The sequence below is a fragment of the Chrysemys picta genome, chromosome 15 (assembly GCF_011386835.1).
Source record: "Chrysemys picta bellii isolate R12L10 chromosome 15, ASM1138683v2, whole genome shotgun sequence".
In the NCBI taxonomy this organism is placed as follows: Eukaryota; Metazoa; Chordata; order Testudines; family Emydidae; genus Chrysemys; species Chrysemys picta.
The window spans coordinates 13,741,271-13,769,103 of NC_088805.1; the positions used below are offsets into that span (position 1 = coordinate 13,741,271).

The window sequence follows — 27,833 nt, forward strand, 5'->3', positions numbered from 1 at the left end:
CATGGTTGAATTTGGCTCAGTATGTATGCACAATTCCTCATTTTTGGTGCAGAAAATCTCACCCAGTGGCACTTTTTGTATCTAGTTTTACAATTTTAAAATAATACCACTTTATATCATAGGAAAGCAATAAAAAGTTTCTAACTTGGACTTCTTTAAATATTTCAAACAAATTTGTGTTTATTGTTCATACATTTTTGAGAGCTGTCAATCTACAATATAGCTAGATTTTTATATTTTGAAATAATGTATAAGGTAGCTGAGTAATATTTAAAAACTGGCTATTGAGTAGGCACATTGGGATTTTTCCAAGATGTATTTTACTTTTTCTAGTTGTACTTTAGAGTCACTGTTTCTGCTCTTAATCCATGTGTGCTGATGCTATAAACCATAAAATCCTGTGGTTTTGCCAACTCTATGGTTTGCCAGCAACATGAATCACCATAGGACACACCTACTGACCTGTTTGCTCTTTCTTCTTGGCTTTAGGTCTCTCTCCAAGGGTAGATAAATAACCATCTGCCTTCAGGTTCCACAGCTGTTGCTTGGAGTACAACCCAGAAACCACAGAGTTGCTGGGTGACCATGAAAAATGAGACCTTTACATATAACAATACGTACAGATCTGTTGCTGCTGGTCCAAAGGTTTAGAAGATTTAGATAGAGGAGTCATTGTAAAAGTACGGAAATCACTCTGATTTCCACTGTTAGCTACCTAGATCTCTCATCTTAAATCAGCTCACCTCAATTGTACAATAGATTACAAGTCATCGCAATCCCGCAACAGCCTTTGTAATGACTGATTATCATAAAAACTGATGAGGGGAAAGAGAGTATAAAGGGTTAAATAAATAAATTTCAGCCAGTGGACAAAGAAAAAAGGAAATGTGACAAAGGGCTAAGAAACAAATAAGAATTGAATTATCCTTAGCAACAAAACTTGATTAAACATTCAAAGTGTGAAACCCCTCCTCCCTCGACCTCCAACGATACTTGTTCCTCAAAAACAATGCTAAGAGGAAGTAGATGTTTCTTATGTGACTTACAGACCCTTGTCTGCTAACTATCAGACCATAAAATAACAGTGTTGATGATGGTAAAGGGATGAAAGAATGGTTTAGTGCTTACCTGTTTCTGTGCTGAGGCTCCCATATGCACCTGACAGAACTTGACTGCCTGTTCCAGGGCTGCTTCCTCATCCACCTGAATAAAGAAGGACACGTGATGAAGCCAGGATGATTTAGTAACCGGCAGAAAAGCTACACTGATTTCAGTGCAGCAGAAGCAGGCCCTTGAGTTCCAACACAGTGTGGGTTTGACTTTGCATCTTGCAAACAATGCCCTTGTCCCGGCAAGAGGCTCTGTGGCAAAGTGCTCCCTTGCCCAGAGGCAATTTGGTGGGATGGTAGGAGGCCATCTGAAATATGTGGCTCCTTTTATATTTTGTTGGATACGGTGTTCACTGTTGCTCTCTGGTTTAACCAGATTGATTAATATGTCAACAGTGCAATAGGCAGATTCAGAATTTATGCTAACAAAGCCACTGCAAAATTTCACGCTGGGAAGAGCTGAAGGCCCACTCTCCCTATTGCCCAAGTGCATCAACTATCAGTGAATCCTACTGACCAAGGAAGCAACAAACATAGTCCCTCTTGCACCCCTCTCTGCCAAGATCATAAACCAGAAATGTTTGTTAAAAATAGTTGTTTTAATGTACCTTACCTTATAGATAGGACATGATGCAACTCCAAAAATTAAGAGCTCCAAAGTAAGGATGCATTAGGGATTTATGTTCCTAACATAGGTGACATATTTTGATTAATAATCACTCCCTACCACCTTGAGTCATAAAATGACAATGGTAACAGAGAGACAAGGTGGGTGAGGTAATATCTTTTATTGGGCCAATTTCTATTGATGGGAGACAAGCTTCTGAGAGAGACAGAGAGCTCTTCTTCAGGTAACAGAGAAAGCTGTTTGCCCAAAATCTACAGAGAAAGTTGAACTGATAGTAAAATCACTTGCCTGTTTAATCAGCATGTATGTTTCTGACATGATCTTCTCAATCCTGCCCAGGTCATAGGCCATGACCTTCTGACCTTGTTGCCACACCCGGTAGGCATCCAGTAACAGAGTTTTCCCAGACTCTGCATCATCTAGTAACTTCCTCTTTCTGCTTGATCTCTGGACAGCTTCCTCTGCAGGTGCTGCCTGAACAGTTCCTTTAGCTGCCTGCTGTTGTTGCTGTTTTGAGCTGATACTTAACTCCTCCAGGGAGAGTTCTGCAGTCCTGCTTTCAGGGGTTTTGTCCTTTGAATTCCTGCCAGACTGAACACGATCTGGCTCAGTATGTTTAAAGGAAGAATCAATTTTTTCAGGGTCTTTGGAATATCCATCAAAATCCATGGGCTCAACTGAGCCAGGCCTGAGAACCTCTTTCATCTCCTTGTCATTCTTATCCTCTTGTTCCAATGTGTCCATAGCATTGAGGGTTTGTCCCTGGGTCACTTCTTTTACTCCATTCTCAGTACCACATACTGCTCCATCGGAGAAAGCTGGCTTTTTGGGAAGGACCTCCTTCCCCTCTTCAGCACTAGCTTTGTTGGAAACATCTGTTGTCATCTTTCCTAACGCAAGGCTACAAGATTTGGAACCTTGATCTTCTGATACCTTTAAAAAAAGATCATCCTTTTTAATTATCACTGAAATCAGAAGAAACTTAGTGTTTGAAAAGCTAACTACAGGTAACACGAAGGCTGACAATAAGGACCATTGTTGTGTTGCTGTCTTTGGTGCTAAAGAGAATGAGTTTATTTAGTGTTCATTCTTGCTTAGTTCTAAAAAAAAAAAAAAAAAAAAAAAAATGTTAAAATTAATTCAAGTCACTAGCTTTAAGACTGGTTATAATATTCTGATGAGAAGATCGCAGTTGAACCAATAGCATAAACTGGATAAAAAATGCAATGGCAGGTTTATTTTATTCTTAAAATTTCCTTTTGCTGCTTCAGTCTATGCCATATATTTGATTAGGCAAAATCAGGGTTTAGATAGCTAGAAATTTCCATCGTACTGCAACCAAAACCAAATTATTTCTTTTGGCACCTAAACACTAACATCAATTTCATAATCTTCATTTTGGTTTCTAAGACATAACCTTCTCTTGTGGTTAGAGGCTTAAAAGATATCATGGACTCTGATCTAACATTTGAATGTTATGGCTTTGCTGTAGTGAAATCTATCTTTGGAATATCACCAGAGTATACCTTCTCCTCTTTCAGACCACAGCTGATATCAAATGCTACTGCTGTCATTCTTACAACATCCAGATGGAAGAACCGCAGTACATATAAAGGTCCAACTCCTTCAAACTTGTTTTCAGTGAGTTTATTAGCTTGTATTCTTCTTAACCAAAGAAATCCTTAGACCAGAGCTCTTCCCTTGATTTGTTTGCCTAATATGCTTCCAAGTTCCAGTAAAGTTAGTTTAAGGACTTATCTACACAGCAAATTACTGCATGGCAAGCCAGAATGTGAATCTACAGCACACTAGCTTGCTGCACAGTAACATCAATGTGGATACTGCTACATTGCAACCGGAATGCAGCTCTACTCTAGGACTTTCCTTGCATTGTATCAGTGTCCACATGGGATGCTACCGTGCAAAAAGCTGGTGTGCTGTAGACTGGCATGCTGGCTTGCCATATAGTGACTTGCCATGCAGACAAGCTCTGATACTTATTTAACTTGCAGACAATATGGAATGTTGGATGCTCACTGATTCAGCAGTTTAGCTCTTTTTCAGAGAGACATGAGACATATGGCTATTCTTTTATTCCTTTCACAAAATGACTGGATTCTGAATGATACCACTTAATGAAAGCTATAAACATAACTAACATGCATGTGGCTGTGAAGAAAGAGTATTAAAGAAACAAATCCAGACCTAAAGAGTCTAGGTTTATTCTGCTAGCAGAGCCTCTGGTCGTGCTAACTAAAGATCCTGGGCCAGATTCTGCTCACTAGCATTGTTTTTACACTAATGGAATTACGTGGGGGTCAGAGCAGTTATTTCTGACTTCCACAACTTTAAGGAAAAGCAGAATCAAACCCACTCTTCATGAATGTCTCTGGTTTTCACGACTGAGCAATAGGCCACCACTGCACTACACCACTGAAGTTTTCTGGGCAGTTGCACAGATGCTTTCTTACCTCTGTCAGCTCGTTGAGTGTGTCCTCCAATACTTTCACTGTGAGAACAAAGGCTCTTTGTGCAAGAACCTGGCGATCTGCATCCCGTAAGTACTTCCTATGCCACAATGAGAAGATGAGAAAGGAAATTAAGCATCCAAAAGTTCTAGGGTTTTAAAAACAAGAATAAATGTAAACTTTCTAAAAAAATAAAATCTCTTTAGAACAGATGTTGCAGGAAAAAAGCCAGCAAAAATTTACACTTCTACACCAAACTGCTTCAAACTTCCCCCATATCCCTCCCAAGTTTGAGAGGCACTTTGTGGAGAATGGTATTTGTATTGGCAAGACACTGACACTATTATCTATAGGTGTGAAAAATGTCAGAAATGGTGCACAAATTTTCAATACCCCTCAAATTCTGACCTACACTATCTTTGTTAGTCAAAATCTAGACTTCTCCTGAGCAAAGGATGTCAATTATGTAGAATTGGCTTGAATTGCGAGGTGGCTTTTGTAACCCGGATAAATGTCCATTTGAGCTAAGGGAGGATCAGCAGATTATTTTCACTTGTGTTCCAAGTTGCCTTTGAATCCAGATTTCTAGAGTTAAAAAGCTAGTGAATTAACGCATATAATTCCTAACGATCATTTACATTAAATCCTAACTATTTACATTAAGTGCCACAGAAAAGTGCTGTGAATTGGCTGGAACCTACTTAAACTACATATTTAACCCCACCCCAATGAAACACTGTAGCCTCACTGAGTTGCAATTCCTAATTGTGTATTTCACTTTAAAAGAAAGTTTTCAGAGAAAACGTTCTCAGCAACCAGCTTCACCCATCCAGTGTGATGAAAAACAGCATTTCAGCCTCAAAGTTGACTATTTCTAACCAGAACTGGCTACAAATGCAGGAACTACATTTAGTCAGAAATGCCCCAAATGTGTATTTTTTATAGCATTTACCTAATCAAACCATTTTCTGTTTTGTTTTTTCAAATGAATGATTACTGAATTGATGACAATTCTCTGATTTATTACAACTGACAGTTTATTTGAATTAGGTTAAAGTCAAAGAAAAACCTCCTTTAGTAAAACTAAAAATATCAAATATAATTGGCACATGCTATATATACACCCCAATATTTTCACTTTGTCGGAGAAAAACACTCTACTTCCACAACTTACAGGCACCTCACATGGCTATAGCTTGCTCTGGTTGGCACAAGCGGACCATATTTTAGACAAGTTAAGAATACTCTAAACTTCAGTTTAGAACTGTAAATGATTATGCTGCATTTTGAACACAGCCATGGACTGGCCTGGTATAAATTTAAAGCCTTCTGTCCTCCAGTACTTTTGATATGCTAAAAATTAACATATTTTTGGCTGCAACTTTGCTGAACATGTGATCACATATACATGAATGTACTGCACCATATGCAAACTCAGAAGCTCTCACACACTGAAAAACATACACAGTGAGCTGTGTAATGCTTCCAGCCACCACAGCCTGTTACCATCCATCTTAATTTCAATTTCTTAAAAACTGCATCCTGTACATATTTCCTTCTCAGTAACCAACTGGAATTTTATGGGGTTTTTAATTTACCCTGCAATATTTAAATTCTGGCCTTTCTACCTATATATGCAGCCGACATTAAAATGGCACTCTTTCAAATGTAATTAAAATTAGATCACTCCTGTATTAGATCAACTCCTACATTGTGGCAGTTGCCAACAGCCAGTTAGGGGCTAGTCAGTCACTCAGGAATTGCAGGGACAAAGGAGTGTCTGAACCTCAACTTCTGAACATGCTTCCTGTGCCAGAGGGGAGGACAGGGGCGATATATGCTACTATGCTGCCTCTAGGACACCTATGGTTCTTCTCATATAAGAGGACTCCTCAGGTCAGGTAAGCCAGCTCAATGGCTGCTTTATGCTGGAGGAGCGTAAAGCAGCTCTGGTAGGGATAAGAATCTGACCCCAGGAGTTATAGGTCTCAGTACCATTTTTAAGCATAGTCAAACTGCCTCAGAACCATATTAATTCACTCTCTTGAAATATGTTCTTCCTTCAACAGAAATGTAATTTATGGTGTTATAGATCAGGGTTTTATTTTTATTTTTTAAAGCAGTTAAGGATTTTTCCAAAGAAACAGGAAAAATGGGGGGAGAGAGGGGAAATATTCAAAATGGAAAGAAAAGACTAAACTTATGGCCTCACTTTCCCTGATCAGGTGTCCTCTGCAGCATGGACGAGACTTTCAGCAGGGTGTTGTAATCCTTGAGCTGAGACAGCACATTCAGCAGCAAGACAATGGAGCGGTTCATATGAGATGCAAAGCTGCCCGGGCGGTCAATTTCATCCACGGGGATTCGCCAGATTCCCTGCAAAGAAATCAAGAGAAGAAATCTCTAAAGATGGATCCGTGGTAAAAGACAGAACAGAAAACTAAAAATATGGACCAGGTTCCTCTGCATTCTGTGGATACTGTTTCAGCGTGAGACGGGGTACAATGAATGAACTAATGCAACGGTTCTTTAAATAAGGAAATTTGGATAAGGAACAGAGTCTTACAGAATCCACAGTACACACCTTAGTTATATTTGCCAATGAATTCCTGAAAAAGGTAAGAGAAGGTTAAATATTATGAGGGTTTTTTCTGAACCTCACCTAAATTCAAAGGTTTTAGTGTTTTGGTGTTACAAAAACCAAATCTCATTATCAAACAAGACAAGCTAGCCTATCCTTGGACGCGCAAATAAAATTTTTCTGATCTAATTCAGAGTCTCGCAACTGTCAGCCAGCTATTGTAGGAGTATCTTCAAATAGATTGTTAGCATAAAGGCTTCACCTGTTTGGTGGTTGCCAAGCATTAGCCATGGAGCAACCAACCTTTGGTCTGGTACCAATAATGTGATTCCTTATAATTCAGTTTCCCCACTAGCAAATTTTAAACACACTTGTGCTCACATCCTGAACTCTTAACTAAATCTCAGGAGCCAAAGGAATCTTTGGGAAAGACACTGGCAACAAATGGATAGTTATAATTAAATAATGACCAGTCAGCATTGATTTTGCAATGCTTAACAAATCTGAGGGGACTTTTCCCCCCATATTAATAAAATGTGCTTAAGATGGATGTTAACCAGATTTTAAAAATTATGTTCAAACAATATCCATACATCAGTAGTGGTGGCAGAGATCACTGACTGTCTCCATCTAAATAACAAATACTACTGTTGCTATGCCAATGCCAACTCTCCCACTATTTCCCTTGTTCAATGACAGAAATTCTCGAGGGGTACATCTGCAGACTGGAATCCTCATCTTGACCATGCCGTTTAATAAAGTAGTAGGAAGAATCTCATTAATTTGAGAATACCTGCTAAAGAGGTGAACCCTGCTTTCCAAACTAGTCCAGAGAGCAAGACGTACAAATATTTAATCTTTCATGCTTGTTTAAAGGTTTTGTTTTGCTAATTTTAGCTGTACTCTAAATGTGAGCAAAGTTCTTTAGAATTTATTACAAGGTGGAAGTGAAGAAATGGATTACAGCGAAGAACACATGATAGCTGAACATCAAAAACAGCTATGTAAAAAGCCTGTCCACAGTAGGTCTGCCTCCTACTCCTTTTTGGTGAATTTGCCGTTCCACCCCATATAATTTATTTAAACATTTGTAAATCTCTTATACTCCCACCCTATTATTTGGGGGCCAACTTCCCATGTTTTCAAAAGAGAAGCACTGACTTGAGCTATGCACAATGCACAGAGGTTGTCCTGCAGACTTCTCTTGCTTTCCACACTGCTCTTCTTTCCAGCCATCTTTTTTTATATCAACACTTCCCCATTCTTCCTTCTGCTTCTTCCAATTTTATCAGCAAACTTCATCCCTTTATTACAGGTTACTTATGCCAGGTAAACAGAATAGTAACTACAATTGTTCTGAGACCAACTTTTGTGGCACTATTGTCACTTCCCTCCACGCCAGAGGTGGGCAAATTTTTTGGCCCGAGGGCCACATCTGGGTATGGAAATTGTATGACAGGCCATGAATGCTCACGAAATTGGGGGTTGGGGTATGGGAGGGGGTAAGGGCTCTGGCTGGGGGAGCGGGCTATGGGGTGGGGCCAGAAATGAGGCGTTCAGGATGTGGGAGGGGGCTCTGGGCTGGGACAGGGGGTTGAAGTGTGGGGGGAGGGAGGGGAAGGGCTCTGGGATGGGGCTCGGGATGAGGGGTTGTGAGGGCAGGAGGGTACTTCGGGCTGGGACCAAGGGGTTCGCAGGGCGGAATCAGGACTGAGGCAGGGGGCTGAGGCATGGGAGGGGGTCAGGCTCCAGGCAGTGCTTACGTCAAGCAGCTCCCGGAAACAGCGGCATGTCCCACCCTCCAGTTCCTACGTGAAGGCGTGGACCTCACTCCCTGGGGGGAGCGTGAGGGCCAGATTAAAATGTCTGAAGGGCAGGATGTGGCCCCCGGGCCATAGTTTGCCCACCGCTGTTCCACCCTCAACTGCTACTTTTCACAAGCACCCTCTATGTTTTGATAAAACTGTGCTATCAAGCAGCTCACTATCTAACACTTACTGACCTTGTAGATTAAAAGTGAAATATTACGTTGAAAGCTTTCTGAATGCACAAAATAAGTCTGTAGAGAGAAAGGTCTCTTGGCTGTAAATATTTTTAAACTATTAAAGCCCTGTGACTATGCTTCTTGGCTTCACCTGGATGCACTAATTCTAAAGAGGATACACAAAGAAGCAAGGTTATAATTAAACTGGTTCCCACCAAATCCTCAAAGGGTTAGTTGACCTCAACGATGGCAACACACAAGTAGATAAAAACAGTCTTCCCAGCTGAAGCAGCCCTACACGTCGATTTACTGTTCATTTATAAATTAATGGTACACAACTCTCTATCTCATCTTTCACTTGCATTATGTAGCTCACTCAGAGCAAACTTTAGGACATGACACCAGTAGACAATGCTTTCCCCCAGCTTCTTCCCATCTGCCCAGTCAACATTTTAACTACTTTCCCCCACACACTGGGTATCAGCTGGAAAGTCAGAGAATGACCATTCTACAGGTCTCCAAGGACTCTTTGTTTGAAAACTAAAGTGCGTTGCGGGATTACCACAGAGTAAACTATTTTACAACATGTTAGGATATCAAATCATCTAACCAAAATCACTATCGGGGAAATAACTTTCAGGAAGCATTAGCCGCTTGTGGAGAAAGGCTCACCTCCACACACTTCAAGCCTCCAGAATGCTCAAGTTCAACTGAGCACAGTTTACAGTGTTTCATTTCTACAGTTATGGTATTACCATATTTTGGTACTGAACAAGTAATGTACTTTGTACAGTCCTACCTACATACAGACAGATGTTACTGTGCTGAAGAAAATAATCCAGGTGCCATACTTACCTTTAAACTCATCTCCTTTCAATGTTCTACAATTACAGGGTGAGAAAGAGATTGAAAAGGAAGATTCCTCATCAGCTTTTGCACTGACTTTTCATCACGGTCTTGCAATGAACTATACAGCTTCATACAAGTGCACTTAATTAACTATGACTACTCCCCTATGCTATCTACTCATCTTGTCTTCAGACCCAATCATAAAGCATAAAGGAATTTGCCGTTAAGAACCAACTACCTTGCTTGCTTTCCTTCAACTGTACTTTTGCATTGTGATGGGAAAAAACACCAGATGTTTAAGCAGTCAACCAGAATCCTACCAGGGCCTCCAGCTGAAGCCGAATCCTGCTCAATCTCACAGTCTGAGCTGAGTTAAAGATACATCCTCATCCAGAGTACTCCCAGAAGAATCCCACAAATATACATAAAGAAGGATCTAGCCAAGCCTTCCCTGGCTGTCATCTATCTCCAGGGAAAACGTATTTCTGAATTCAGAACACAAGAACTGCAATAAAAAAAATCTGCTATTTTTAAAAGCCTATTTTTCAGCAATCAAAGAAGCTGGAACTCTTAACTAAAACAAAACACACCATATAGAAGTACTTGCTGGAGCTGCCATGGAACCAACCGGGGAGCAGACAGGAAAAAGTTACTCAGTCTGACTGACATACCATTAAGTTTTCACATCATTTGAAAAGTACATTTTTTAACCAAATGTGCCCTTTAATGTACTCAGACTTAACAGTGCAGACATTTCAGACCCAGCAGAGACTGACAACATTTGCAGTCCTCTTCGGGGTTTCTATTACTTATCATCACTATCCAGGTCACTTGGCAGAGGTTCTCCCATCCAGTCAGTCACTGAATGGAATTTATGTTCAAAACACCACTCTGTTGCACAGCTTCTGTGTGCTGGCCACCATTCTTTCAGCCTTAAGACTCTCCTCCCTTCTGTTACAGCCAACAGAGCTGTTTACATGAAACCAAGAGAAGGAGTGAGAAGCTTTAAAAAGCTTCAAATGCCTCCAGGGTCCCAGAACTCCAAACCTCCATAAACAAACACTCTGCTCCCTCCTAACAAATTTTACAATTGTTTTGCATTGTTGATAAAAATCTGCAGCTAAGTGAAAATCTGAGGACAACATAAAATAAACTGAATTTTACATCAAAATAAATACCACAAAAAATACTGTATTGATTGCATTGTTCATTTTCACATTTATTTCAGGCTGCTGCAGAATTTCCATTGGCTGCAGAATTCAGCACTGAAGCAAGAGGGAGGATGTTGCTGCAGTATTCAGTTCCAGCTTAATGCAGGGTACATGAAGGCTTGTGGACAGGATTCAGAAAGTATCCATTGTGCCCATCTCAGCCATTCTGAAAGCAGATAGGCAGGGAGTGCTAACTGCTCCATGCTGCTTACCTTAAAATTTTTTGAGGGAAGGGATTCCCCAGGGATTAGGAATATCTCTTTGGGGAGAAAAAGCGGACTGTCCTCAACAAAATGAGGCTTCTGTGGCTTTCTACTGACACTATACAAAAGCACTCTTAACAGATTAAATATTTGAGAATTCTGGGCACAGAGCAAACTTCTCAGTATGCAAGTTACTGGATTGGCTATAGGATTTCTGTTCTTGGCAACAGTTTTTAAACGAAAGGAGTGACCCCATGTCACACTCAAGATGTTCCATCCAGTTGTGATAAGCAATCCCCTGAAACAATTACACTATAACTATAACAGAGTCAGGGCCTTCAAGTTTCATTAGGGTTGTCTCTCCTGCTTCCTCCATGAACCTCTCAAGAGCGCAAATCACTTCAAAAGGGGGCAGAGACAGGGTCATGACCCTTTTCCTGCACTGGCCCACAGAGGAGCACATACACATCAGGTAGGAAGGAAACATACTGGACTCCTGAGTCAAACAGGCTCTCTGACCACAGTTCTAGGAGATGTTTTTCTTAAGGTATTGATTATATAAACTAAGACACATAAAACTATTAACTAAACAAAGCAACCTGAGAGAGCCCAAACTCACCTAAAATGGAAGCAGCTAAAACAGATAATGACAAGCTGTTTGGTGCTGACATCAGAAATTGAAAATCTGTTCCATTTCAGCATGAGATTACAGAGTATAGGAAAAGTAGAAAGGATGCTCTTTCTTCACACATCTGTCCTTTTCTAGCAAGGGACAATATTCCTTCTGAATATCAACCCCTGGTCTTGCAGATTTCTATGGGTGAGCAAGGAAACTTGTTCTTCTCATTTCCATCTCTCATACCATCTTAACTGGCATCCTCTATCCAGAAGTTACTTCTAGTATTTTCAGAAAGAGCAGGAAAGAAGAAAAAGAATTCACATTCAAAGCTTTTAAGAGAGCTAATAAAATTTACAACAGCATCCAGAGGGAAATGCATACGTATTTCCTCAGACAAGGTGGATGAGGTAATATCTTTTATCGAATCACCTTCTGTTGGTGAGACAGACAAGCTCTCAACCTTGCACGGAGTTCTTTTTCAGGTCTACATTTCCATATTTTTCTGGTATTCATTTCCGTCTCTCATTTATGTTTTACACTATTTGTTTACAGCCACCTGTTTCACTAAGCACTTCTCTTATCCTCAACTAGAAGGCTGTGTTCCCCATCTGGAACTCTTGATGATGCCTGGGATTAATCTCCAGGCAAGTGGAAATCTTGTGAAGACCCAGAATGCACAAAAGAGGGGCAACCCCCCACCTCACCCACAATTATAAGAACATACAGACAACACTGGGGGCAAAAGAACAGACTAACATTAGTCAACCTGCATAATAACCTTGCCAACGAAAGCACACAGTCCATGGACTAATCAAAAGTCCATAACAATACAGCAAACCAACTCTAGATGGAGGGAAGCTATTGACTAATACTGCAGCAATTCAGATCTACACTGTTCTTCATTGCACAGCAGCTTAAAGTCTGGAACTGAACTCTCTTAACCAAAAGGAGTGGCCTCTAGTTGCATTAAAGATGCCCCTGTCCACTTATGAAAAGTGTGGGTCATCTCTGTGGACATTAATATCCTAAAGCTACTTTTTAAAATCTACTTCTAGCATGAAGTTTCCACAACGCCCCCTCTTTGCTTCCCCATGACATCTTTTCATAGTAAGATCTTCCCACATGATCTAGACCAAGACAAGACCTTGGATTCAGGGGCTGGAAAGTAAAGGAGTCAGGCTTGAGCTCTGTGGATTAAATGGCTGTATTTTCCCTTCTATAGTTCAACCCACTTCCTTCAGCCAACAAAGTGCAATATAGGGTAATAAACAGAAGTATCCTTAATCCTTGTTAATAGGTGTTGCACCATATAGTGTGGGTCTTGAAGACATCAGTGAGCTTGCTCCAAGAGCGATAAATTCCTGCTGGCTTGGAGAGCAGAGTCCTCAAGGTCTGAATCTCTGGTCCACCTAATCTTTCTTGATAAAGTAACATTTCTCTCTAATCCTTTCTTCTAGTTGCATTGTCTCCTGCGGCAAGCTTTTCTTATAGCCATCTCTCCTTTTAGCTCTTTCATATTTTGCATATCTACCGTTTCTCTCTCTTTTGATCCTCCTCTTCCATTTGCCCCTATTCCTTTTCATCTATTTTGCAAACCAGATCCACTTTCTGTAATATGGAAATACAGGTGGGTGCAGCAAAGGCAGCGAAAAAGCTGAAACAATTCTAGTGGGTATATTAAAAAAATATTATATGAAGTTTTACACCCCACCCCCCAGTTTTTGTGTTTTTTTTTTAATAAGAACTCTCCTGTTTCCTCTGGGTAATGATTCAGAGAAGGCTTGCCAACCCCTCTAGAATGTTTTAGAAAATTTCTTCCAATTTGCCATTTATCTTCCTGATATGGAAGAGCGAGAGAACATCAAAAGTGCCATGATACAAAAGATGGCATTTGGTCAGCCTGTGGGAAGGGAATAGAGGACACAGCTAATTGCCCCTCTTCCTCGCATTTCCTGTTTAAGAACTCTCAGACCTGGACTAGAATTCCATATCCTACCTCAGATCACAAGCAGTACATCCATAGCTACATGTGTAAATACTGCTACTCTTCTACTTTTACTCACAGCATTTGGAAGACTTACATGTAGAAGGCCAGGATTATGCATAGCCCAGTAGCATTAATTCTGAAGAAGAGCTGCCGGACCAAAATGGTGGTGTGAAAAAAATGCTCAGCCTGTCCCCACATCAAAGTGTCAGTGGGAAGGAAGTAGTAAGGGAAGATGACAGAGAACCTACACTTGGAGCTTTTCTGTTCCAAACAATAGCAATGTTTTAACTTGAGTTTTAAATTTAATATTTTCACTTCCTAGAATTAACATAATTTTACAAAGCTGAACACACTGTTACTGTTTATAGGGAGTTAGATTGGTTTTTACCACATGAAAAGCACACCCAAACTATCTGTTCAAAGAGAGTGTGTGTGTGTGTGAGAGAGAGAGAGAGAGAGAGAGATCAGACAGGGGGGGGGGGGGCGGAGGGGCAGGGTCAGAAAATATGAACAGTCATTTCCTCCTGAATAAGCAATTATCTAAAACCAGAAATGCCTTGTTAAGATGATGAGTTAAGGGTTCAGGCAAAATTAGTGAAACAGAAACTGAGGTTTGATAGCCTTTGTGAATGTTGGCTTTGGTCATTTGCCAGTTGCGATCTAGGGGGTTTTTGCTCACAGAAGCAGGAGACTGGCGTTTTTACTCAAAATGTTCCAACATCTAGTTCAATTTCACAAGGATCTCAGCAGAAATACTAAAATATACTCTTTTCATGGAAATGCACTAGATCAACAAGAGATGGGGACCATGCAGCCATTCTGCTCAGTGGCTTCTGTGGAACAAAGATCAGGGAAAGGAGGAAAGGAAAAATAATTCACCTTGTGCTGTAACTTCAAGTGCTGTCCCTGTGGGAGCTCCACTTTAGGTCCATATGCGCCCCTGTGCTTTTGGTCAGAAATTTTTGGTAGCAGTGTACCTTTTGCCTGTGCATGAGTCCTACAGATCCTCATGCCCCATAACAAGGCTATATAGGGCCGCAGAGGCGGACCGCCCTCAGTTCCTTCTCTACCGCAAAGCCCACAGAGATGGCTCCGAAGCAGAGTGGAGGAGAGCGGGTAGCGGAACACCCAACGAGGGACACATCTTGAAGAACTCCAGTTACTGCACAAAATGAGTAATCTCTCCTTCTTCGAGCAGTGTCCCTGTGGGTGTGCCACTTTAGGTGACTCCCTAGCAGTACCCCTTTTAAAGAGGTGGCAGCTTCAGAACAGAGTCCATCTCTGAAGAAAGAACTGCGTTGCCTACTGCAGCTTCTAATCTTGCTGTATGAATTAAGCCACAGTGGGTGGAAACTGTGGGCACCGAGGACCATATTGCAGCCCTATAGTTTTCAGCAACTGGAACATCTTTGAGTAGAGCAACAGATGTAGAATGTGATCTAGCAGAGTGCGCAGTCACTTTTGGGGAGGTGGAACCTCAGGATACCCATAACAGGCAATAATGCATCCAGAGAGCCCTTTAGAAAGCCTCTGAGTGGAGACAGGCATTCCCTTAGCCCCATCTGCAGTGGAAACAAAGAGTTTAGGGGCTCTTCATGAGAGGACTCGTCCTGTCCAAGTAAACAGCTAACAGGCTCTTAACATCTAGAGCAGAGGTTCTCAACCAGGGGTCCAGGGCCGGCCCCCCTGGGAGTCTGAGCAGGTTTCAGGGGTCCTCCAAAATAAACCAGAGAGCAAGGCCAGTGTTAGGCTCACTGGGGCCCAAGGCAGAAAGCCAAAGCCTGAGCCCCGCCATGTGGGGCTGAAGCCAAAACCTGAGCAACTTAGCTTCACGGGGCCATCTGTGGCTTGGGGCCCTGGGCAATTGCCCTGCTTCCTCCCCCCTCCCCCCAACACCAGCCTTGGCTTTTAATCTACTGGCTATGCAGAGAAACAGTTGCTGTGGCACAGCTGGGCCATGGAGTTTTTATAGCATGTGGGTTGGGGGCGGGGGGAGGCTCAGAAAGAAAAAGGTTGAGAACCCCAATCTAGAGTATGAAGAGCCAATTCCTGTATAGACTGATGCCACTTAGAAAAAAATGGAAGATGAACAGTTTGGTTGATAGGAAATTCAGGGGACACTTGGATGAGGTCGCAAAGATATCTTCTCCTTGGGGAAGGAAGGAAAGGGAGCATCTGCCATTAAAGCCCCCATCTCCCTAACCCTTTCTGCAGAAGTGATGGCCACCAAGAAGGCAGTCTTCATAGACAGATGTAGCAGCAAGCATGTAATTAGTGGCTCAAAGGGCTGTTTCATGAGAGGTTAAGAACCAGATTGAAATCCCTATGTGGAGCAGGGGCTCCAATCTGAGGGAAAAGATTGATAAATCCTTTGAAGAATCTCAGTGTGGTTGAATGAGTGAATACCGAGCAGCCTTCTAACAATGCTTGGAAAACTGTTATTTCCGCTAAATGAATCTTGATGGAACTCATAGAAAAGCCTGATTTTTTTAATTCCAACAGGTAAACCAAGATTGAGGAAAGAGACAACTGGATAGGAGAAAGATGGCACTGGTTACACAAAATGTTATATTTTCTCCATTTTCGAAGGTAAGTATGCCTAGAAGAATCCTTTCTGCTATTTAACAGTATCTTTCGTACTTCTGATGAACATGTGGTCTCTGATCCCAAGAACCATTGCAGAATCAGGCTTCTAGTTACAGGACATTCAGATTCAGATGAAGCCTCTGATTTGCATCCTGAGAACAATCAAGGTTTGATCAGGAGCTGCCACGGATGGCGAGAGGCGAATTAGATGGGGTAAGGAAACCAAACTTGTCTTAGCCAAGTTGGTGCAATCAAAATGACTTTGGCTTGGTTCGGTCTGATCTTGATAAGGAACTTTAAGAGCAATGGAGTTGGAGAATATGCATAAAAAAGACCCTTTAACCATGTAATTAGGAAAACATCTTCAGATCAGGAATCGAACCCCCATCTGAAACAGAATTTCCTGCGCTTTGTGTTGGCTGCCATGGCAAGAAGGTCGATGTCTGGCAATCCCCAAGATAGGAATACTTTGTTGAAGACTTGAGAGTCCAACTCCCATTTGTAATTTAGGGAGAAATATCTGCTCAGGTCATCTGCCATGGTGTTTTGTACACTCGAGAGGTAAGAAGCAGAGACGACCATCCGATTGGCTATGCAGCAGTTCCAAAGCCTTATCGCTTTGGTGCAGATTGAGGGGGAATGCACGCCACTTTGATGATTAATATAATACATGCATGCTATGTTGTCTGTCATGATCTTGATTTTGAGTAGGGGAAGGAAGTGGAGGCAAGCATTTCTGACTGCCCTTAATTCCAATAGATTGATGTACAAGTGCTGTTCCTGTTGTGACCATTTGCCTTGGACAGTGTGAGGCATCAAATGTGCTCTCTATCCAAGAGGGAAGCTTCTGACATTAATATGATTGTATGGGGATTCTGGCTGAACAGGATTCCTGAACGAACTTTGGATGGATTAATCCACTAGGTGAGTGACTGTAGGACCTGTCTGGGTACAGATACATGCTTGCTGAGACTGTGGGTATGTCTACACTATGAAATTAGGTCGAATTTATAGAAGCCGGTTTTATAGATATCGGTTTTATACAGTCGATTGTGTGTGTCCCCACATAAAATGCTCTAAGTGCATGAAGCCGGCGGACAGCGTCCACAGTACCGAGGCTAGCGTCGACTTCCGGAGCGTTGCACTGTGGGTAGCTATCCCACAGTTCCCGCAGTTTCTGCCGCCCATTGGAATTCTGGGTTGAGATCCCAATGCCTGATGATGCAAAACAGTGTTGCGGGGGGTTCTGGGTACATGCCATGTCCTCTCCGTCAGAGCAACAGCAGACAATCAATTCGCGCCTTTTTACCTGGGTTACCTGTACAGACAACATACCATGGCAAGCATGGAGCCCGCTCAGCTCAGCTCACCGTCACCATATGTCATCTGGGTGCTGGCAGACATGGTACTGCATTGCTACACAGCAGCAGCTAATTGCCTTTTGGCAGTAGATGGTGCAGTATGACTGGTAACCTTTATCGGCTATCTGGGTGCTGGCAGACATGGGGCTGCATTGCTACACAGCAGCAGCCCCTTGCCTTTTGGCAGTAGATGGTGTATTATGACTGGTATCCGTCGTCGTCGTACTCCAGTTCAATCATAGGCACCTGGGCAGACATGCTTTGTCTCCTGGAGACTCAGTCCTGCCGACAGTCCTATTGAACCGTCTTGACGATGATGGCTAGCAGTCATAGTACAGTATCTTCTGCCAAGCACTTAGAAGATGCCGAGGGCTATCAATCATGCTGCACCGTCTGCTGCCAGCTTAAGATGTAAAAAATAGATGGACCAGATTTGTTCTGTATTCATTTGCTTCCCCCTCCCTCCATGGTCACCTGTGCTCTCCACGCTGGGTAAACAGGAAATGAAATTCAAAAGTTCGCGGGGCTTTTCCTGTCTACCTGGTCAGTACATCTGAGTTGAGAGTGCTGTCCAGAGCGGTCACAATGAAGCACTGTGGGAGAGCTCCCAGAGGCCAATAACGTCGAATTCCGTCCACACTACCCCAAATCCGACCCGCAAAGGCCGATTTTAGCGCTAATCCCCTTGTCGGAGGTGGAGTAAAGAAACCGGTTTAAAGGGCCCTTTAAGTCGAAAGAAAGGGCTTTGTCGTGTGCACGTGTCCAGGCTTAATTCGATTTAACCCTGCTAAAGTCGACCTAAACTCGTAGTGTAGACCAGGGCTGTGTTTATTGGGTACATAAACCGTCTGAGCCATTCCTGGAGACATCAAAGATGCAATCTGGCATTTTGTGTCATAAAAAACACAAGCTGCCATGTGTCCCAGAAGTTACAGACATGTCCTTGCTGGAACTTGAGGGCTGAGCTGCACTCTGTATAAGATTCTTTAGAGCAAGAAACCTGTCAGAGGGAGATAAGCTCCGCCCGTTATCGAATCCAGATGCATTCCTATAAAGAATATTTGTTGTATAGGGGATGTCAAGTGGCTCAAGAGCATGAGTATCAACCGTAGGGTAGACTTAAGAAGCAGGGCACACACCCCAAACTGGTTGTGAATTCTATACTTAGATTTCTCCAACCATGTATCAAGTGAAAACTCTTCAGGCACTTTAACAGCCTAACCACAGAGTCACAGGCAGTCCCTTTGGATACTCCAGTCTATCTCACCACCTAGGCAAGCTTGCCTTTATGATAGATGGTCCCCAAAAATCACAGCAATATTCAGGTTACTCCCAGTCTCACAGGACCAGTCACTTACCCCAGGTCAATTGCGCCCTATATCTTACACTAAAGACAAAGCTTGTAGCCAATCCAATAATAAACTAACTAAAGATTTACTAAGAAAAAGAAATGAGTTATTTACAAGGTTAAACCAGGTAAACATACACACACAAATGAGTTACAGTCTTAGTTTTGAAAAGGTAATATAAGCTTCTGTAATAAGCAAGCTCTATATGTCCTTTGAGGTAACTCAGGCCAAGCACTGGGGATCTTTTGCTTACACTTAGTAACCCTTGCCCCTCAGACTCCAAGCAGCATAAAGATAGTTTATTCTTGATAAGAGATTTGTATCCCCCTTCCCCCAAAGTTCAAGCTGACGGGATAAGTTTACATGCATGTCTCCTTCATTCCTGGGCGCTAAAGGGGGGAGAGGGAGAAGGGAATCCAATTAACAAAGTTTTTGTTATGTGATGTTCCACAATGGCTCATTTGGTTTCAGTGGGTCGTCTTGGTGGGCAGGACCTAACACCTTCTGTAGGAAGCCTGCATTTTACATTAATTAGTGCTTCTTTCCTGTTTGATTACTTACACAATCACAAAGGATTACAATGCAAACACTTAATGTCACCTTATAACATGGGGACAGATGTTATAAGTGAGATTAATACATTCAGCATCCTACAAGTGTTTCATACTACATGTTCCATTCTACTCATCTGATGAAGTGGGCTGTAGCCTACGAAAGCTTATGCTCAGATAAATTTGTTAGTCTCTAAGGTGCAACAAGTACTCCTGTTCTTTTTATAAAGACTAAAAACATTCTTATAAACTTAACATCTATTTTAACAATACTAATACACAGGTGAGCCACACTGATTTCCAGCTATGTATTGGTCAGTGTTCAGCTGAGGTCTCGGGGCCTTGGTAAGATCTGTTTAAAGAGCTGGAAAAAGTTGTTTGAACTGCCAATCATTCCTCCTGATATGACTGACCCTTAAGGAGCCAGTTGTCAATGTAGGGAAAAGATTTATTCTTAGACAACCTAGGTAGGCAGCTATGACCACCATGATTTTTTAGAACAACCTTGGGGTGGATGACAGACCGAAGGGTAAGACCTGGTCCTGGTAATGATTGTGATTGAAAGTGAAATGAAGAAATCTTTTGTGAGAAGGATGAATTGCTACATGGGAGTAGTCTTCTTTGAGGTCAAGGGTTGCAAACCAGTCCCTTAATTCCAGGGAGGGAACTGTAGCTGCCAGGGATGCCATTCTGAATTTTAGATATCTGACATGCTTGTTCAATTGTCTGAGATCTAATATTAGCCTCCAACCCTCATTTTCCCTGGGTCTGAGAACATATCTTGAATATAACTCTTCCCCCCTGTCCTGAAGTGGGACTGGCTCTAGGGCTCCTAGACTTAGGAGTGATGAGATCTCCTATGTTAGCAACTGCTCATAAGAATGGTCCCTAAGGAGTGACAGGGAAGGAGGTTGGAAGGGCAGAGTGGAAGGAAATTGGATTTTATATCCTGAAGTAACAGCCTCCACTACCCATTTTTCTGATGTTATAGTCTCCCAGGCTTGATGAAAGAGAGAGGCAGTGTCCAAATTGAGGAATGGGGGTTGTCTTGTGCAGCTGATAAAACCTGGTCATTGGGTAGTCTGGATTCTCAACCAAACCATCAAAACTGGCATTTGGACAATGTTGCAGACTTGTATGAAGCAGTTGAGGTGGTTGCAGACTTTTTCTTTGCAAACCTTGACCTCTTAGCCAGTGGCTCCGGTAGCCTACGGAAGGTAGAAAATTGAGCCAGGTTGGAGCTTTGTGCCAATTGAAACCAGCTATATTTCCATTTATTTGGAGACATCTCTATCCCTAACGACCTAAGTGTTGCCCTACAGTTCTTTAGGGTATGAAGAGAGTTGTCTGACCATTGAAAGGTAAATCTTCCACAGTTGTTTGCACTGCCTGTGGAAATCTGAACAACTGAAGCCAGGAAGCTCACCTCATCGCTACTGTTGAGGAAGTAGACACAGCTGCAGTGTCTGCTGCACTAAGTGAAGATTGAGTAAAGAAATACAAGGAAATGACAACAGAAGGGATCCAATGTTTGAAAAATAGGAGGACAACAAGCTTGAAACAAAGAAGTTCTATAGTTTAGTCCAAGGATAGACGAGCTAAAGGCTGGCAATAGATCTCAAAATGGTACATCTAGTCTCACTCCCCAAAAGACAGTATTTCCATCCCTATGGAATAGCAGCAGAACAATGCACAAAATGGGAAAGAAAAAGAAAAATATAAGACAGATGTGTTCAAAAGGATGTGGAGAATGATACAATCTATGGAATATCCAACTGGGCCAAGATAGGCAGCCATTTTAGGCAAAAAAAAGGGAATAATTGTTTTGCAAAAAAAATCAGCTAATGTTCAGGTCGATTTGATCAGAGCAATTAATAGAAAATGCTTGATTAATTTATGCATTAATATATTAATTATAATTAACAGCAATGATCATTTATAATGTGTTAATGATAACACTGCTGTACAGCCAAAATGCTTCTGAAATAAATGTAGTCAAACTTTACTAATTCTGGGTCAATGAGAATGAAAATGATTCTTAAAATTGTTGATTGGCTCTAGTTTTCAAGATATGCTATTGGGTCAGTATATACGACCCTTGACTTGGGAATGGCGGAGGATAAGTGAGTTATAAAGGGAAGGGATCTCAATTTAAACCAGAAATGACTAAAATACATCTTTGACTGGATCTATGAATAAATCTATGACTGGGTTTGGACAGTACTTGCTTTTTAGGCAAAACAATGAATGATGCAATCTGAAGCTGGTATTGCGTCATACATGATATGAATTGCATCATGTTATTCCTAGAAGTCATGGATGATGCAATCATAACGAAGCTTACATCACTCTGCTGAACAAATTGCCCTATATCAGCTCTAGAAATCATACAGTGTCGTGCTCTCTTATTTGTCAGTGTTTGATTTTGCAAAGGGACACATTTCTGTTTAGCCAAAGTGAGCAGAGATGCCTCGTACGTGTGTGAACAGTGCAGATAACTTCTGCTATGTTTGTGGTGAAGTGACTTTTGCATCACAAAAGCGCAGTATAACCACTATGGTTAAGAAAGCCTATCACCTTTATTTTGGCTGCAAAATTGGAGATCAGGACAAGAGGTGGGCCCCACACATATGCTGCAACACTTGTGCAACAAATCTTCGCCAGTGGTTGAACAGGAAAAGGAAATCTATGCCTTTTGCAGTGCCAATGATTTGGAGAGAGCCAACAGATCATACCAGCAATTGTTACTTCTGCATGGTGCCTCCAGTTGGGAAAGGTGTGCCAAAGAAGAAAAAAGTGGACTGTGCATTATCTAAACATTCCATCAGCTATACGCCCAGTACCCCACGGAGAAGGACTGCCTGTTCCTGATGCACCAGAATCATCACTCTGACTCACTTGAGTCAGACGAGGAAGAGGATGAAACTTCTGGTCCTGAACCATCAATGTCACAGGACCCACATTTTCTCCCATCCTCCTCTTCTGAACCACACCTCATAACACAAGGTGAACTGAATGACCTTGTCAGGGATTTGGAACTACCCATGAGTAAGGCAGAGCTGTTGGGCTCCAGACTACAGCAGTGGAATCTCCTGGCAGGTGATGTTAGGGTTTCCATGTTCCGTGACCGTCAAAAGGATCTTATCCCATTCTTCTTCATGGAAGGTGATCTTGTAGCCTGCAACAACATCGATGGTGTGATGGCAGCCCTCAACATCGTTCACGATCCAGATGAGTGGAGACTATTCATTGATTCATCGAAGACGAGTCTTAAAGCTGTTTTACTGCATAATAGCAATGTTTTGCCATCAATTCCAGTTGGTCATGCAATCCATATGAAGGAAACCTATGACAACATGAAACAACTTTTGAGGTGCATAAACTATGACCAACATCAGTGGCAGCTTTGTGGCGATTTGAAGGTTGTTGCTCTCTTGCTTGGTCTGCAGACTGGATACACAAAGTACTGCTGTTTTCTCTGTGAATGGGATAGTCGTGCAAGAGATTCCCACTACATCAAGAAAGATTGGCCACTCCGACAGTCATTGGAGCCTGGGAGGAAAAGTGTTCAGCATCCACCACTTGTTGAATCAAGGAAGATTTTGTTACCACCCTTACACATCAAGCTGGGTCTGATGAAGAACTTTGTCAAGGCCATTAACAAAACACAAGCAGCTTTCAAGTATCTCCGTGGAAAATTTCCAAGGTTAAGTGAAGCTAAGATAAAGGAAGGTGTCTTTGTTGGTCCTCAGATTTGTGAACTTCTTCGAGATGATGCATTTGACCATGCACTGCGTGGCAAAGAAAAGACGGCATGGAAAGCCTTCCAGTTAGTGGCAATAAATTTTCTCAGAAACAACAAGGCAGACAACTACAGGTTGTTGGTGGAAAACCTCCTCAAGGCATACAAAAGCCTTGGTTGCAACATGTCACTAAAGATACATTTTTTGCACTCTCATCTAGATTTTTTTTCCACCAAATTGTGGAGCAGTGAGCGATGAGCACGGCGAGCGATTTCACGAGGACATTGCAACAATGGAGAAACGCTATCAGGGCAAATGGAGCCCATCAATGCTTGCAGACTATTGCTGGACAGTGACAAGAGATGCTCCATTTAATGAATACAAGAGACAAGCCAAGAAGCGCCGAGTAGACACTGAATAGGACTAAACTATGTACATAATAGTTTTTTGCCTTTTGTTTCATAATAAATTTTATTTATATAACCCTTTTGCTGATTTTTAAAGTGTTACATAAACAGGACAGGTGAAATATTATCATGTAAAGCAACCATAAACACATGAAAAGACCTAGGTTTACAATTTATGATTAAAACTCTATCTACACAATGTACATAGACATAAAATGTAAAAACTTAAATATCTTAGAAACAGTAGCCAATCAGTTGTTTTAATTGTCATATTTGAATTCAGCACAAAATACATAATAAATAGCACATTTTATCTCTGAAGCAGACGACTTCTCAAAAATTGTAGACCAGTGTAATAAATATATTAATAATATAGTAACAGATCAATATATTTATTTATTTGTTATAAATTTAGCTTTATACCAGGTGCCTATCACCATCATATCTAGACATATTTCACTGATTCACTGAAACCATCCAGTCTTGCTGCTATTATACTACAGGTAAAAGAAGAATTTATCAGCATGAAGAACAGTGTTATTCATTGAGAGCTAATGTGACTTTTTAATTTGAACCTTTGAATGACACAAAACCCCTCATCCTCGAACATTACAATGTAAGTATCGCACTATTAGGGGGTACCTCTTCCTATTATAATGGTCAATCTAGCAAACCAGAAAGCGTTCCTTCACATGCGATTTGAAGAAACTGTCAAATGCATATTTTATTACCTTGAATATGAGTTTTTGACATGCTATTTAAGCTACTTAATATAGTACACAGGCTGTAACAGAGAAAATTTCACCAGTGAAATGACTAAGAAATTCCTGTGTACTGGGCTGCCAGAATGCCTAGAAGAGTCACCTTTTACGGAAGCATTCCAGGTAGGGTTTTTGGTTTTGGGATGCCATTTTCACACCCCTCCCCTCTGATCAAACAAAATGTTCAATCTAAGGTGAATGCTCTTCCCCCATCTGCCAATATCCTGAATCCCTACATTGGAGCCTGTATGGCCGGGCCTGCTTTGAACCTCTCAATTTACAGAACATCCTCCGCATAACTGTGAGCACTCCAAGCCACAAAGTTAAAGAGGTGCAAGATTAAGAGTGTCAGAGAAAACAAAGAAAGCATTTCAGGTGATGTTACAGAATTCGTTATCCCAGCTGAGAGAAGAACTTTTCATCTGTTCTGTATGCTTGTATAAACATATCACCAAATTGGGCTCCGATCCCATCAGATATACAAGCCAAATAGGGTTGGGTCAAGTCAGTACTTATACGGGAGGCCTCAGAGGAAAACTCATGTACTGTAGAAAGCAATAATCATTCAGTCACTGATGCTTGAATCAGTTCTAAAGGAATGCCACAGCAACAGATTATGACATAGCACTGGAGAAGGTCTCACCCCCTTGGATAAAACACAAAATAGAGGTCTCACCCCCTTGGATAAAACACAAAATAGAGGTCCAGACCACTTGTGGTTAGCTTCTATGGCAGTTTTCATGAAAGAAAAACATTTATACGGCATCCTCCACAACAATGTCAGAGAGCACCTTATAACTAAACTCAAATTATCAGCACTTTGAAACAGTTACAAACTGCACAGGTGCTGGTGTTCTGGCTTAATTCCAACCTAACATTTTGCCTGCATAAAAACATCTCTCCCTGTAATTGAAGTTTAACCCTTTGGCTGCTCTTATTTCCCAGGGTTTGCAGTGCTCTTGTAGAGCTGTTGCCCTCTGATTTTAGAAAATTGGACAGGGAGCATCTTTTTGGGGCTCTTTCCTCCTCACTCACTCCAATCATTGTGGGCATGCAGTTTCTCTTGACCGAGAGGGCAGGCATGAAAAAATAGTCTCTTGACAAAGCTTGGCCCTGGTGCAGCATGGACAGTTAGATCCTGTCTATGCTACAACTTCTAACATGGTAACTGGGTCAGGAGACAGCCATGTTGCAACCAGCTTTGACCCTGGTAAATAGCTATAGCATTGACAGGTCCCGAACAAAACTAATCATTTCAGCAGGTTACCATCAGAGTACTTAATAAGGAAGTCACCCAGACAGTAGCATGTGAACACCCCAGCCTCCAAAACCATAAGACAGGAGTTATTTCTGCAGTTCACTGCTAAATTTGGTAGCAGGTTGGGCCCTTGGAGCATGCCAAATAGATTTCACCAAAGAAATTGTGATATGATTTACAAACACAGAGGATTCTTTTGGGGGGGGGGTGCGAACTGGCATCAGGGTTATTATTATTATTATTATTTTTTGGAATTTAATTTTTTTTTAAATAAAATAAAAATGAATGCATTTATTATTTAGCAGGACCACAAACTATGAAGTGTTATTAATAACAAGCAATATGTAACAAATCAAAACGTAGCTATCCACTATTAGAGCCACCGATTTTTGCCATTGGGGTTTCTGGAAGGAAATGAGGAGGACCTATCCCCTGGCCAGTGTATAGGGTATATGCAGGTTTGCAGGGGGGATATAGTGGAATATGAATCCCTTTCATCAGTGTAGTCTGAACAGAATTATTTGACAACTGAATTGATAGTAAATTATAAATAAATTTCCTCCTATTCTTGTGTTTCAACAGAAGGGAAAATGAGGGCAGAGGTTAGTGGAAAAGCCTTTTAATCTTGAGACAGAATCTTTGTCAGGAGGCTGTGACTAGGGCTTTCTATTCCTCTTCTTTATTGCCAAATTATTAAAGATGCACATTTGTTCACAGATGAGTTTATTCATATTTGAAGGTCAGAGTTCTGTCTGAGGTTTCAAAATATGGTAGAAGATTGATGGTGATGTGCATCCTGGATTATAAACTGTTAGCAGGAATAGGCAGGAGGAAGAAGAGGCTTATACAAGATAGATAATGAGAAACAAATACCTACACATTAGCGATTAGGAATAAGAAACACACACACAAGGGTAACCACTGTTAGAGAGGAGTTAAGTCTACACAGAAGCATAATCCCCTCCAATAGCTAAAAATCTCTACAGAAGTTTGTACATTCCAACCTCGCCAAATGTACTTTTCAGAAGGGGTAGGAGGCTATTAAATCATTTCTTTTACCTCCTTCTCCATTCCCTACTGAAATGTCTATAGAACATTTCTCTTTCCTGTCAAGCAAGTCAAGGCTCCAAACAGAAATCTTGACTACTACACAAAGCAAGCAATGTTGCTTCTATTAATGGCTATGCATCCCATCACTAACCTGGAAATATTTTTTTCTTTGACTCTGCTGCAATTACTGCAGTAGACAACAAAGAGTTCTCTACAAGAGAGTTATTTATTGTGCTAGTCCAGGGATAGGCAACCTATGGCACGCCTGCCAAAGGTGGCACGCGAGCTGATTTTCAGTGGAACTCTCACAGCCCGGATCCTGGCCACCGTTCCGGGGGGCTCTGCATTTTAATTTAATTTAAAATGAAGCTTCTTAAACATTTTAAAAACCTTATTTACATACAACAATAGTTTAGTTATATATTAGACTTATAGAAAGAGACCTTCTAAAAACATTAAAATGTATTACTGGCATGTGAAACCTTAAATTAGAGTGAATAAATGAAGACTCAGGACACCACTTCTGAAAGGTTGCTGACCCCTGTGCTAGTCCCTCCATTTTTCAGCTACTTTATCAGACCTACTAAAAATCAAAGAAAAATCATGTCCTGACACTGTTCCCATTTATTTGGTTTTCCAGGGCTTTGTCCATAACTAGGCGTTAACAAAAGGCTTTTTATCCAATTAGGGGATTTGGTGAAAATCATAGAATCATAGAATCTCTGGGTTGGAAGGGACCTCAGGAGGTCGTCTAGTCCAACCCCTTGCTCAAGGCAGGGCCAATTCCCAACTAAATCATCCCAGCCAGGGCTTTGTCAAGCCTGACCTTAAAACCTCTAAGGAAGGAGATTCCACCACCTCCTTAAGTAACCCATTCCAGTGCTTCACCTCCCTCCTAGTGAAAAAGCTTTTCCTAATATCCAACCTAAACCTCCCCCACTGCAACTTGAGACCATTACTCCTTATTCTGTCATCTGCTACCACTGAGAACAGTCCACATCCATCCTCTTTGGAACCCCCTTTCGGGTAGTTGAAAGCAGCTATCAAATCCCCCCTCATTCTTCTCTTCTGCAGACTAAATAATCCCAGTTCCCTCAGCCTCTCCTCATAAATCATGTGCTCCAGACC

General features: G+C 41.6%; 1 protein-coding gene across 14 annotated transcripts in view; it reads right to left on the reverse strand.

Moving 5' to 3' along the window:
- CABIN1 (calcineurin binding protein 1) overlaps window positions 1–27,833 on the reverse strand; it is a 242,382-nt gene that overhangs the window by 71,092 nt on the left and 143,457 nt on the right. For 13 of the 14 annotated variants that reach the window (XR_010592855.1, XM_065568352.1, XM_065568345.1 and 10 more), the window contains 4 exons: window positions 6,418–6,581; window positions 4,209–4,305; window positions 2,026–2,670; window positions 1,129–1,203 (listed from right to left, as the gene is read on the reverse strand). Coding sequence is in view for 13 of the 14 variants with exons in the window: in XM_065568352.1 (XP_065424424.1) it covers window positions 1,129–1,203; window positions 2,026–2,670; window positions 4,209–4,305; window positions 6,418–6,581 (981 nt within the window). In the remaining variant the exon portion in view is untranslated. Of the gene's footprint in view, window positions 1–462; window positions 576–1,128; window positions 1,204–2,025; window positions 2,671–4,208; window positions 4,306–6,417; window positions 6,582–27,833 lie in introns of all 14 variants that reach the window. The other variant, XM_065568353.1, reaches the window with a different exon arrangement.